Consider the following 14,260-nt stretch of genomic DNA (forward strand, 5'->3'; position numbering starts at 1 on the left):
TGCAATACAATGGTATTTTGTATTTTATTACTGTCTGTCTGATACCAAACTGTTTATGTTTATTTCACGAAAATTAGCCGCCCATTAATGATTTTGGGCTTGTCTAACAATGCCATGAAAACAGTATATAAAATACCGGAACATAGACAACACAAAGAGAATTACTTTATAATTAAAAATTGTTTATAGACTTTTAGAGCCTACTACAATACACATATAAACCAATCTGAGTAAATATTAATTATAGAATACGTCTTAGATATAACTTTAGTATTTGTTGTCATCTCCCACTTTAATCAACCAAATCAAGAACAACAACTCTTTAAAAGTGCCAATTCCATGTACAATAGAGTAATCAAAGGAACCAAGGTTATAGCGGTAATCAAAAGAGTAATCAAGGGAACCAAGGTCACAGCGGTAATCAAAAGAGTAACCAAGGGAACCAAGGTTATAGCGGTAATCAAAAGAGTAATCAAGGGAACCAAGGTTATAGCGGTAATCATAAGAGTAATCAAGGGAACCAAGGTTATAGCGGTAATCAAAAAAGTAATCAAGGGAACCAAGGTTATAGCGGTAATCAGAGTAATCAAGGGAACCAAGATTATAGCGGTAATTAAAAGAGTAATCAAGGGAACCAAGGTTATAGCGGTAATCAGAGTAATCAAGGGAAACAAGGTTATAGCGGTAATCAAAAGAGTAATCAAGGGAACCAAGGTTATAGCGGTAATCAAAAGAGTAATCAAAGGAACCAAGGTCACAGCGGTAATCAAAAGAGTAATCAAGGGAACCAAGGTTATAGAAATCAAAAGAAAGTAATCCAGGGACAAAGACCAGACATGGAAAACAGACATACACAACAAAAACATAAAGTAACTAAAATCATGCATACAGAAGTAACAAAAGCAAATGAGCAACTCGGACTCCACTAAAATTGGGAGCATGGACCAGGTGGTCCGGCAGGGTAAGCGTCCTCTGCTGTTCTAGAAACACCCTCTGTGTTGTTAATAAAATTCAGATCCTGGTTAGACGAAAAAGGAAATAAAAACTATGACACATTGAACAAATCAGTTATCATGGCGCAGATGGATACACCGTAACTTGTCTATACACACATGTATATGTATACGCTTAGCCTTTGCGTAGCCATCTGGAGTTTTGACAAATATTAATTGCGATTTATAATAATTTAAGGGATAGATTAATAAACTAAGCTTTTTTGGGTTTATATTTTATCAGAATGTGATCTTCAGATCGTCGGAAAGAGTCATTCAGTTACTAATATTATAAGAAAATCTTCATTTTCTCCCGAAAAAACCTAACCAAATGGGTGTGATTTTTAGTCTACAGTATATTTTATCTTGAAGAGTTACTAAATGGGAGAGACCGAAATACATTTACTTATAATACTGGAAGTTTGACAACTTTGTTGTGTTTTAAATAATAAATGATAAAAAAAAATACACAAATATTTTGTCTATTTTACCTGTGCAAAATGATGCAGGAAACCGTAAACCAAATAAAATTTTGTTTACATATAGGTAAATCAATAAAATCTAGAATAGACGTTGGTAATTCCGAATGTGATAAAAAATTCCTACGAGGCTCTTTTTTCCCCATGAATGAACACAGGTACAATTTGAAATGGCAACAAAGACTTCCTTTGTATGTAAAAAAAATAATAAAATAAAGACAAATCAGTGTTCTATGAGATGCAAATAGGTTTGGGGTTAAAAAACTTGTCATGATCTACTGAAATAAAAAAAAAATTGCTTCAATACAGATCAGCATTGCAATATTTGTTATAGACATTATGATACTGACCGTTTTTCTGATATGGTGATAAGATTGAAGCATTGTGAAACAGATGAAATTAGCTCATGTGTTATCATTGTATATACATATTTCTTCATTAACTATCAACTATTGCGGTTCGTTTAAGAAAAAAATCATAATTTGATATTCTTATGAACAAAAATTAAAATTTCAATTTTAAACTTTACAAAACCAACAATTTATTAACCAGTCAATACAAAAATCAGACTCTGCCTAATGTAGAATCGATTCACGATGTAGTCAAACCCGTCGAACAAATGGTGCATTTTTGGTCTACATATACTATACTTTTCAGTAAGAATAGTCCTTTCTGTATTCAGATCTGCACTTTTGAGAAAACCATATTTTTGATTACCACTAAATCAACCAAATCAGATCGAATCCAGGACGATGAATCTTGCATAATGCCAAATTAACATTACATGCTAAAACATACAAATGTTACTATTTTGTTCAGATTTACACTTTCAAACGACGGTTATAATAATTCTTAGATACAAAGTAAGTTACATTGTACCATCTTTAAATCCATTTTTTAAGAGACTCAAATTACACCTTCATATTCGTTCGCCGCATGTCCACTCCGTCATATATGTCAATATTAAACATTGCAAATTTTTTGTGGAACCTTCTATAAAATGCAGATCGATCGAAATACAGAAGCACTATCGTTGTATAAATATATAGAACATACAACGAACGTCATTTGTACTGTGAGTTTTTATAAAACATTAATCACCTCTATTATAGGCAGTATTTGAATTTTATATGGACTGGTTCTTTAAAACTGCCTCCAACGTGTTACATAACATCTTACATTTATTTCTGTCACCGGGATGGCCAACAGCCTGAAATCGAATGTCTAGAAATCATTATTGAACTGACTTGCATTCACTTTTATTATAATTTCATTGTATTTGTAAGGAACGTCGGTTGGTCACAATTCGTGACCTAGATTTAAAAACCTTAGAAATTAAGTAGAACTCCAGGTAAAAATCATGCAAAATGTGATTCATATTTGGAAATCCTACATATTTTTATTTTTTATACTTTGTTTTAAATGTCATAGTAAACAGAAATTGACTGGCTTTTTATATTACACTTGTTCATAGTAAAAAAATATCATATGGAAAGAAGGATAGAATTTAAAATTAAGGGAGATAAGTATGTAAATGACATACAAATATAATAGAAACTAATGAATTTTGGATGTGTATTACATCCTAAGAGAATTAGGCTTGTTTACACTTTTCATAAACCGTTTTAAAACGGATTTAAAGAATAAACTTCCACAAAAATATATTATTTTTATAAATAAAACTTATTTTTTAAATTTACAAAAGTTCCTGGTACAGATATTTGTGTTTTGCAATTCGTAGACATTTGAGTACATCTAACTGAAATAAAAACCATTTTAATAATTAATTTCAGAATAGAAATCCGTGTTATCCGAACCAATGTAAAGCCCAAGCAGAAACAAAAGAGTGTGTGGTGTCGAACCTGCAAAATTTCATCTGCATGCAATTAGGTATTTTTACTTACATAACATAATCATATTTGATAAAAACAACCACATGTACGTTTTTTTTCTTCCAAAACTTAACTGTTTTTCCTAACTTGCTAATACCTACTTCTAATATTGAAACAATGACTATTTGGTTAGTTGCTGAAATGTGTTTATAACTTTTTTTTTTTTTTTTTGGCGGGGGGGGTTCTGTAACATCGGCACAAGTTGACTAATAGTTCTAAAAATACAGATGTTTATATCACACCAGATCAAGTGAATCGAACAGATATGTCAGAACCGATATAACGTTTGTACTACGCTCCTTTTGCATCATTATAATGCTAGAAAAACAATATGGGTTGAAGCATGTTTTCAATATTCACTGTGCTAAAACTATGCACCAAATGTACACTGAGGTGGGGTCACTTAAACTTCTAGACATTTTCAATTTTTCTTAAGACGTGAAACACAAATCAGTTTTCTATGAGATGCAAATAGGTTAGGGGTTAAAAAACTTAATATAAACTAAAAAATATTTGATATAGACATTGATACCGATCGTTTTTCTGATATGGTGATAAGATTGAAGCATTGTGAAGCAGACGAAATTAGCTTATGTTTTACCATGCAACTATCATTGTTGATAATGCTGACAAAAAAGTTCAGTGCAATAGAATATTCGATATTGTAATAACTGTCCACTAATGAGACGTCTAATTGTCAGAGACTTGATTTTTTTATCAGTGTAAATAGTAATAAACTACTTAGCGCAATACAGTGAGACAGCTGTATGAACAAATACCATTTTATCGTTCAATAAAAAACGTATCGTTGATTTATACAGCATCGTGTCCAGCTAGTTGGCCAAAACTAAATGAAAAGTGCTATTTCTTTAGCGATCAACCGATGAATTGGCCGAGCGCAAAGGTAAGTTCTTAAAATTGTCGAACTGGATGACAGTCATTTAAAAAGTGCTCAGTGTTTAGTAATGTACGTATAAAATGGCCGATCTTAATGGATCGTTATACAGGATAGGTACAATCTTTAACCTTTTACGATGAAAGCAGAATTAAGTATCACTCCATATAAGAATCATGAAAAATGCAATTCATTTCATGGTTGGAAAACCAACGTTTCTTTAATTGTTGATATTTTGTAGAAAATGTCATAGTAAACAGAAACTCACTTGTGGAATTTCATATTACAATTGTTTATAAACATTATATGGAATGTACTGTAATACAATTAAAACTATTTAATTTCCATATGGATTATATCCTTAGAGCAGACAGTTTGGAATGAATAATTATACATTTCATTATATAGAAATATAAGGCAAATTGATCACAAAAATTAAAATATGTAGCTTCTTTTTAGGTGTATCACATATTACAGAACTTGCATGATTCTTACAAAGACTTCTACTTAACACTTGAAATAAAAATTAGAACAACATTCAAAGACCTGGGACTAATACAAAAAAGAATGGACACAATTTATAAGGCACCTTAGACTTAAAATTCAAGGAAGAAATTTGATCTGTAGATATTTAAATTTAGTCACGTTGAAAGATACAACTAGAATACTATACTGTTTTAATATCATAAAAACACCCTTACTTTACAGTATCAAAATAAAGAACTACTGATACTGAATACATAAAATGTTTTGTAGGAATATTGCGAATTATTGGCTAGCATTTTGGCAGAACCTAACACGACAGACGAAATTAATATACTCAAATCTATAGCAAGTTCAAAGGGAAACAGTAAGTGTGACTTGTTATATACAAACATAATCTCTACTGAGTTATACGTACTGATATCAAATCTTCAAACAGCGGGTCATGTTTGAATATATCATGATATTTAGTCGTAGGAACAACATATTATGGCAAAAGTGTGTTCAAACGTCCTCTGTTATTTCCTGAGGTGATCAAAGGTCCTTCCAACTAAGGATTCCTCATTGGTCTGTCAAGCGCACAACTATATAATATCGCTTTTTCCTCATTTACAAATGATGGAATAAAGAATTAAAGTATTAAGACCTGCTTTTCAATTACCATGAAGTTGGTTGTGGATTGTAGGATAACTCAAAATATGATCGTGTTCTTCAAGTCGCCTTACTTAAAGAAATAACCCAATCACATGTTGCAAACTAAATAACCTAATATTTTCAATAGTGCACCAAGGGCGTTCAGGTTATTTCAATTGAATTTGTATATCAAAATTCAGCGAGTAAATCATAAAATATGGTTGATGACGTTTGAATAACATTACAAAATTTTGTCTATGAAATGATGGTCAAATTTGTTTATCCCATCAAAGACATGTTACTTCTGAAATTGACTTATTCTTGTATGGTTTAAAAAAAAACGAATTTCCATGTTCTACCTTGTACCCCTTAAATCTTGCCATCTAAGTTTCGTAAATGATAACTTGCAATCGATCAAAAGAACTTAAAGTCAAAAGGAAGCACTTACGTCTGAAATCATACCTAGACTTATACAGACCTTTGCTTACACATGGTTCGATTGTAATTAAAACTTAATGGCAAAAGCAATTATTTTATTTTCCAATTATGAACTTTCCATATGCAAAGGACATATATTGCCATGCAGTGAACTAAATTTCAAATTTGACCCCTTACTATTGCGTTTAAGACATCGTGTAACAACCATCTTCTGAATGTTTCTAGCATTTTGGATCGGTGGAAAAGACAGTAATGCGACAAACGATTGGAGCTGGGCCACTAGTAATGCAAAGTTCACCGTAACAGATTGGTATCGGGGAGAACCGACAGGTGTCTGAATTTACATTCTCCTCTGGGATTCAAATGGAATGACAGTCCCTGTTCAGACAGCTTGAAATTCATTTGTGAAAAAAAATTAGTGAAGGGTTTGTAACCCTCAATGGTATAGAACTAATGTTTTGCCATTGTTTCTGTATCCAGTCGTAGACCTTTCACTACATTAATGGTATAACCCTTCCTTATGAATCAATATTTTCTAATTTCCAATATGGTTGAGTTATAAGAATCTTTAGTTGTTTTATTATTATTATTATTATTATTATTATTATTATTGTTCTTAATTTGCACATTGTGTCAAAAATCTTTTTATTCTCATTATGTGTCAAAATATCAGTAAATGTCAGACAAGATAACACCTAGTTGTATGCCATTATTTATGTGCTCTTTTTTTTAGATTTAGTGCTTACGGGTAACCTGTCAGTACAATGGGTTAATGTATAGAAACATTCAATGCTCAATCAGTTTTAAAGTTAATTCATTTTTTTCTTGTATATGTGTAAAACATCTTGTAAAAATGAAGTTTCATTGGTATAAACCTATTGCCCTTTAAGTATGTCAATCTCTCATATGGTTGAGGCAACGTATCCGTGATTGCATGCGACCAAAATAACATTAATGCGAAATAGCATGGTTCTACTTGAAGAGTTTCTTTTGTTTGTTTGTATTTGTTGGTTTTTATTTGTTATGCGTTTTCAATTTAACAACCATCAATATTTATAGTTGATATGCACAATAAAACAGACTTTTGTTCTTCCTTACGGGAAGTTCCATTGCAATTACGCCATTTTTGTTGCTTAGTGCCGATCGTGCGAAGTCAGGCTCATATCTTGATCTACACTTAGAAATCGATGGTAAGGGAAAACTATTGACAAACCTTAACGACAAACGTAATGACTTTTCATTCAGCATTGCCAGCTTTCCATTCATCTGTGGAAACATCCTTTCAGCACCTTTTTATGGAGACAATTCATACCTTATGCCAAAGCTTTCCGAAACTACGCATACTTTTTGTATCGCGCTAGACTTTTAGATAAGTAGGTTTTTGGAACAGGGTTATGTTGTTACAAGATTGAAGTTATCGCTACAGACATTTTCTCATCCTGAATCGTTACGGTGTATCCATCTGCGCGTTAAAAACTGATTTGTTCAACGTGTCATAGTTTTCCTTTCCTTTTTCGGCTACCTCGGACGACTTTTTTTATCAAGTATTAACTTCGAAATTTTATTACGTATCACGTAATTATCAATGTGTTTCAGGTAGAAAATGTATTCGAAAATAAAAATAGCTCACTTGAGAAATTGAAACTTAAAGTCTGGTTTCGTTCTATTACACAAAAAAGTACGTGAATTTTTTCTGCCAGAACTTGTATACATTACCAGTCAAGAAGTAGTCACGATACATAGCAGATCGCAAACCCCAGATTTTTAACCGAAAATCGTTCAGTGGGCCTAATATAAATAGTATTCGAAAATAAAGTCCAAACGGAAGATGCCTTCTGGAGATATTTACACTTAAAATTTGCCTATGCTCTGCTACAAAAAAGTACATCAAAATTTCCAACAGAATCTTCACACTATATTCAGTCCAAAGATATTTTTTTCGAAATTTAGCAGATCCAATGACTAGAACATAGGTAAGGATGTTTTAGGACCTAATAAATGTATTCAACCAGTTTCATGTATGATTTGAAGATATGATGAATAACCACCTGCGTAGTTTTTTTTTAAGGCAGAACCACATTTAACATATCTTCACCAATAACTACTTCAATTTTACTTTGAAACAGAAGAAAGAACTACTTGTTTTTCATTTGTAAGTGTTTGATAATTAATTTTAAATATATATCGGCAACAAAAACACCACAACGTCATAAGTGGGATGAACACATGAAACAGATACGACCTACATACAAAATGTTGCGAACCGAATTTAAAAAAATGACACATACCAATTGAAGATAAAGAAAACGAAAAAAAGTTACACAAAAAATCTTAAGCACTAGCAATATTAACCCCACAAAAAAAACTGGCAGTTCCGGAATGGTGACCAATTCCTGCTCCTTCATCGTAAGCCGTCATACTGAAGTGCATAATCCGTAATAATCTAACAACGCAGCAATAATGCAGCTCCGTGACACAACTAGGGCGTTATCATTCATTTTCAACTTTAGCTCTTTGAGCTAAAAAAATAATTACCAAGAAACATACGCCATTATCAAGTTTATATTATTTAAACCGCAGATATTTTCTTCATGAACTTCTTATCACAATGAAATAAATCATGCAATAGATTTACATCATCATATATTATTTTTTCATTTCAAATTCTTTTTCACGAAATCTTAAACTAGGGTTATTATTATGGGTTATTTAGTATATACATGTAATGTGATAAATACTATGTGCAATTATGTAAGAGAACCATTCGCGTTGAAGACTTTTACCCAAATTTCAACATTTCCCCATCTTTAAAATAGAAATTCCAATCATAAAATTTGATTAGATGACAGCATGCCCATGGAGATTGAAAAAAAAAATTTCATAGGAGAGATTTGGAGTTATCTTTCTTGGTATAAGAAGCTAGGTCTTAAGCGTGACTAAACTGTGCCATGCTTAAAATGTAAAATACCGTGATTAGACATTAAATGTTTACCGACAAAGTCTAACCTCGAACATCTATGGACAACAATTCTTATAAACGTTAAATCCAAAATTAGATTTGAATTATCCATATATCCAACTCGCTTTCAAAGCAGTTTAAAGCAGTTAAAATGGCAACTTCATGTCAATGAGTAATCCAGGGAACCAAAGTTATAGCAGCAACCAAAAGAACACAATCAAGGGACAAAGACCAGACACCGAAATCAGACATACATAACAAAAAACATAAAGAAACCAAAATCATACACACAAAGCAACAATAACAAATGGGCAACTCGGACTTTACCAAAATCTGGGAGCATGAATCAAGTGCACCGCGGTAGGGTAAGCATTTCTCTTTTGTTACGATTGATTGATTGAATGTTGGGTTTCAACATGAAATGGATGATAAAATGAACATGAAATGATGTAATGAAAAATGGAATAGGCCACACGGAAAAGGGGGCGACAAATTTTGATTGCCACAGGAAGTAGAGAGGTTGGTAGGGTCGAGCAATTCAGACTCTTGTGGTTCCTACTCCGGTAGAATATCACAGAAGGGTTCTTTAACGTGAGAGGAACGAGCATTTTTCCCAATACGTTGCACCACTATTGTTTGCGACCAGCATGTAACATGCCAGGGGTACCCCATTTCACCACCTGGGGCTCACAATCCAGTTGCTCTCTGGGCAGATCGCTCTTACCTCGGCTAGGGTTCGGAGCACTATTTAGTCGCCTTTTACGACAAGCTTAGCGCTGCTGCCCGCCTATTCTTTTGACAAGCAGATCCGCACGGGGCACCTTTTGTTACGAAATACAGTATTTGTGTCTGTTGGGAAGTTCCCTTAAAAGCTAGCTATTAACAGTTCTGACCCAATCATTGATGGTTAGCCACAACCATGTGGATACAATCAACTCACCCTGTCATTAAGACGTCATTTTGTATGTGGAAAGTTTTAACCTTGCTTTAAGTTTTTATTTTTGCATATTTGACATCTAGTTCTATTTATTTCCTCTCTTTCTTATACATAACGACTTTATTTATATCATTAATTATCAGCCTGTCGTGGGTAATAATTAGGAAACACAATAATGAATTAGTTAACAATAGCCAAGTTTCAAAGGTAATTGGAACTGAATACTAATGAGATATTAATAAAACGTAAAAATATTTTAAAAAATATTAGCCAGGTCCGGGTGTTCAAAGAATAGGCCTGCAGCAGCGCTAAGCCTGCCGTAAAAGGCGATTAAATAGGGCTCAGAATCTTAGCCGGGGGCAGGGGCGCTCTGCCCACAGAGCAACTGGGATGTGTGCCCCAGGTGGTGCATTAGGGTACCCCTGGCGTGTTACATGCTGGGGTTGTCAGGCTATAATACGGAAAACCTGGCCGCAAACCATAGTGGTGCACCGTGTTGGGAAAGATGCCACGTTCCTCGCACGTTAAAGAACCATACTGTGGTATTCTCCCGGAGTAGGAACAATAGGGCTCCGCCACAGGAGGCTAAATTGCCCGACCCTACCCACCTCTCTCTATTTCCAGTGGCAATCAAAATTTGTCGACTCCATTGTCCTTGTGTCCCATCCCTTTTTCATTTCATCATCATTTCATGATCGTTTCATCATCAATTTCATGTTCATCGTCTGAATATAGCCGAAATATTGCTGCTCGGACGTTTAACCCCAACAAACAAACAAATATTTTCAAAACACAGTTACTTGCACTTCGTCATCTATGTGTTTTGCCTCCGGTAAATGTTCCCCGATTGGACAATCCTTTTTATGTGACGCCTTGTTGGTGTTCTACAAAACGTTCACCCAACCTCTGATAGCTATCTCCCACGTAAACCATTTTACAGCGTTTTCAAACCACAGAGTAGACGACATTTTCTGAGGTACAGGTGAAACCATAAGAAACATGTTTGTAGACAATACTTAATTATCCGGAAATAACAGGAAAGGGTGTGATAAATCTTCCTATCAATTACGAAAAGGCGTGCGATAAACTCCGGAGGTGAGCCGGGCATTCCTTAAGGGAATCATTTAGGTAATAAACTTTATCGAGGTGTAACATTTTGCCATTATTTGTAATAATTGTATGATACAAAGTTACATTACCAAAAATAAGCTGAAAGATTTCAAAATAAATAAGATTAACATCTCTTTGACCGCGCTTACACGATAGCACGGCTTTTCAAAGGATAGGTAAGATGAGTTAAATAGAAAAAAATATTTATTTTAGCCAGACTTGCGTATGGATATTCATGTGCCTCGAATAATCAGATGATGCATGGATCTTTTATTACTTATGATACACATTGTGATAAAATAAAATGTAATGTGCTTGTTGTCTTTTTTTATGTCACGGCATACGTAGAACGTCGTCCCTCAGCAGCTGAAACAAAAAAAATGTTTTATATATATATATATATATATATATATATATGATATAAGAATGTTAAAGGGCCGATGACACTTTCTGAATTATAATTTTGGACCTTGAAATCTTTTCTTGTAAAGACGTAGTGCGATATGTTTATTTAATAACTATAGAAATGCAAAAGAAAATGAATATTTATATTACAATTAAATTCGTTAAATAAAATCTGAAGCATATTTCAAAGTTTTTAAATGTAGCACTCGACATGACAAATATGCAAAATGTGATTTATGGTTGTAACTCCTAAATATTCTGTTTTTTGATATGTTGTTTAAAATGCCATAGCAAACAGCAATTTACATGTGACATTTTATATAATCTCTATTCTTAGGATATAAAAATTATATAGAATGTACTGTAGAATTCAAAATTAAGGGGGATATATCTGTACATAAAACTAAAATACAATAGAAACTATTGAGTTTTCCATTGAGGATTATATTCTTAGAGCAGACAGATTGGAATGAATATTTATACATTTAATCATAAAGATCTATAAAATAACTTAATAAAAACAATAACAAATATGTACCATTTTTAGATGAATCAGAATGTGTATGAATCTTACAAAGACTGCTATTTAACATTCAAACTCGACGAACTTTGAACGGTATTGGGCATAAACACAAAAAGACTAATACAAGGAAAAAGTACAAATGATGAAATCGTATTCCTAATCATCACCATGTTGTTTCTAATTTCAAGCCATTGTAAAAAAAAAAAGATCACGTATCGGTTTTAGAAGCCGGTGATTGGTTGGTTTGGCCACCCGACGAAACATCCATTATGCGTAAATTGAGGGAAAATATTTTAATAACCAGAAGTAGTCTTTGTACATCGAATTCTTCCTTGTTCATATGGTTTTAATATGCTTTTAACATAATGCGATGTTGCTAGCCATTGGTACAAAAAAAAAAAATGTTTTTGCTAAAAAATACGCTTTTTAACGAGACGGGGAACATAATCGTATTGGAAAACCACTGTTTATTGCCATCTCACCTTACACTGAGTACGAATTTAATCTAAATTATTATTGTTTGTTGTAAATGAAAGACAATACGTGTGTATTTAATTGAACAAACAGTATGTGTTTATCTTAATAGTGTATTAAACATGTGTTAAGTCATTAAATGGCAATTCTCTTGTAGGCATAGAGTTCGCAGTCATATTTCTATTACAAAAAAAAACAGGCTAAGATTCTACATATTTATTCATGCTTACCATAACTGCCTCGAAATTGGAACACGAGGACGACTTTGACCAAAATAATGTTTTTAAAACAACCTTCTTGAACAGTAGTATTTAAAATTCATACGGCTTCATCAAGCAACATATTTTTCATGCGTTAAATAATCCTGTAAAAGCTATTGATTAGTCATCATACCCCCAACATCACCACTGTGAAATAGTTTTATATAAGACGTTATAAATGTAAATATACACATGTGCTTTCTGACTTCCACCTCAGGTTCTGGTTCCACAAAATGTCTCAAATTGAGATTTTCCTCCAATCCTACCTCTTCCCAAGTTTTAACCAGTCATATATCTCTTGAAATTGAAGATTTGAGGAAAAAAACAGGGCTTGAGGAAATTCTCAACTTATGTTTTTTTTTCATGAAACCCAGGCTAGGTAATTCTGTGAATAAAATGCTGTGGATATCTACCAAAATGAACTTAAGTTGACGGAGACAAACAAAAACAGTACTCGTACACATTGTCTGGATTTATATATTACTACAATGGTAGCCTTCATACTAAAATTTATGACAAAAGAGAAGATTGTGAGTTTTGTTTTGTTATTTTCCATTTCTAGAAGATATTCTTCCCACGGTATTTATATTTCACAGCCGTTTTTCTGGTATTTTTAACAAAGTGTCAGATTTTACTTTGCCCCTTTTTCACATTTGCAAAGCTTTGATTGACATCAAATAGCACTTGAAGATTCTTATTTAAAAAAGGTGTTGCTCATCCAGTTTTTGTACGGAAATATGCTCAATACAAAACAGTATTTCAAACAAAATCTCAGATATATCAGCTGTCTTAAATATATTTATTCATAAAGAATGAGATTTTCAAAATATTGAACCTTGTTTTCATTAGGAGAGATATTCAACCCATTAATGCATCACTACGTATAAAAAACTAATTTTGCACTTCATCAAATTTACCTGTTTAGTACTTGACATTACTACTTCGAAATACAGTGCATTGAAAATGTAGTTACCGATTATTACTACTGCTGGAGGAGTTGATGGTATTGTCATTATCGAATACGTTCTTATCTAGCCTAGAGTATCTATTATAGTTCTTTAAATAGATGTCTTATTTTTTCAACAGAGTTGGTTGTGTTATTGAGGGAATGTTATGGTGTGTCTATGTTTTTTTTTTTTTTGCATTACTTTTCCAACTAACATAAAAAAAGAGTTTGTTAGGTCATATAAAACTACTTTAGCTTCACCGCAGCGTAAATGCACCTGTACACAGTCATTCAATATTTGTCAGATATGTTTCTTTGTGTAGTCGCTTTACTTTAAAATTTGTTTTTTTGAAAAAATAAAAATATATGGTTACCATGGTTTTTTATTACTTTTGTTGCAGGGCCTTTGAGAGCTTATTTACATCTGTGTTCACTCTTTATGAAGACCTTTTCTGTATTTGGATTATACGCTTGTGTCTTCGTTTATTTTATTTTATTTTTATTTTTTGTTTATTTTATATTTATTTATTTTTTTTATTCCTCTTCCAATTGCATTGCCTTTTACTTAATTTTACAGCTTTTTATTAGTTATTGTGATTCCAATGTTTGATGATAAAAATCTGTTTTTTAACACATACCATATTTTGTTCGACAGGCATCTGCGCGTTAAAGGTAAAAAAACGCGATATATTTTATTGATAAGTATTACTTCAGGAAGACATAAAAACTTTGTTTTTACCACTACTTTTCGACAAAATATACCTATTTGAGAATATACTAACCTCTCATGCATAACTATTAAACTTTCGAACAGAGATATATACTTACATGTAC

The 14,260-nt window shown here is 32.7% G+C and overlaps 1 protein-coding gene across 1 annotated transcript; it reads left to right on the forward strand.

Annotated features, from left to right (window-relative positions):
- Positions 1-3,269: 3,269 nt before the first annotated feature.
- Positions 3,270-6,150, forward strand: LOC148598163 (C-type lectin domain family 2 member D2-like). The gene is made up of 4 exons (XM_088562147.1): positions 3,270-3,361; positions 4,185-4,267; positions 5,015-5,108; positions 6,038-6,150. Exons 1-4 carry the CDS (start codon positions 3,352-3,354, stop codon positions 6,148-6,150), a joined length of 300 nt encoding a protein of 99 aa, XP_088418273.1. The 5' UTR covers positions 3,270-3,351.
- Positions 6,151-14,260: the final 8,110 nt, after the last annotated feature.

The sequence above is a fragment of the Perna viridis genome, chromosome 14, assembly GCF_037379345.1.
Source record: "Perna viridis isolate PV_CMFRI_1.1 ecotype Kerala chromosome 14, ASM3737934v1, whole genome shotgun sequence".
Lineage (NCBI taxonomy): Eukaryota > Metazoa > Mollusca > Bivalvia > Mytilida > Mytilidae > Perna > Perna viridis.

Coding starts and splice junctions, on each gene's coding strand:
- LOC148598163 (XM_088562147.1), top strand. Junction 4,268..5,014: donor TGAATTGGCCGAGCGCAAAG/GTAAGTTCTTAA, acceptor AATGTTTTGTAG/GAATATTGCGAATTATTGGC. Junction 5,109..6,037: donor AGCAAGTTCAAAGGGAAACA/GTAAGTGTGACT, acceptor GAATGTTTCTAG/CATTTTGGATCGGTGGAAAA.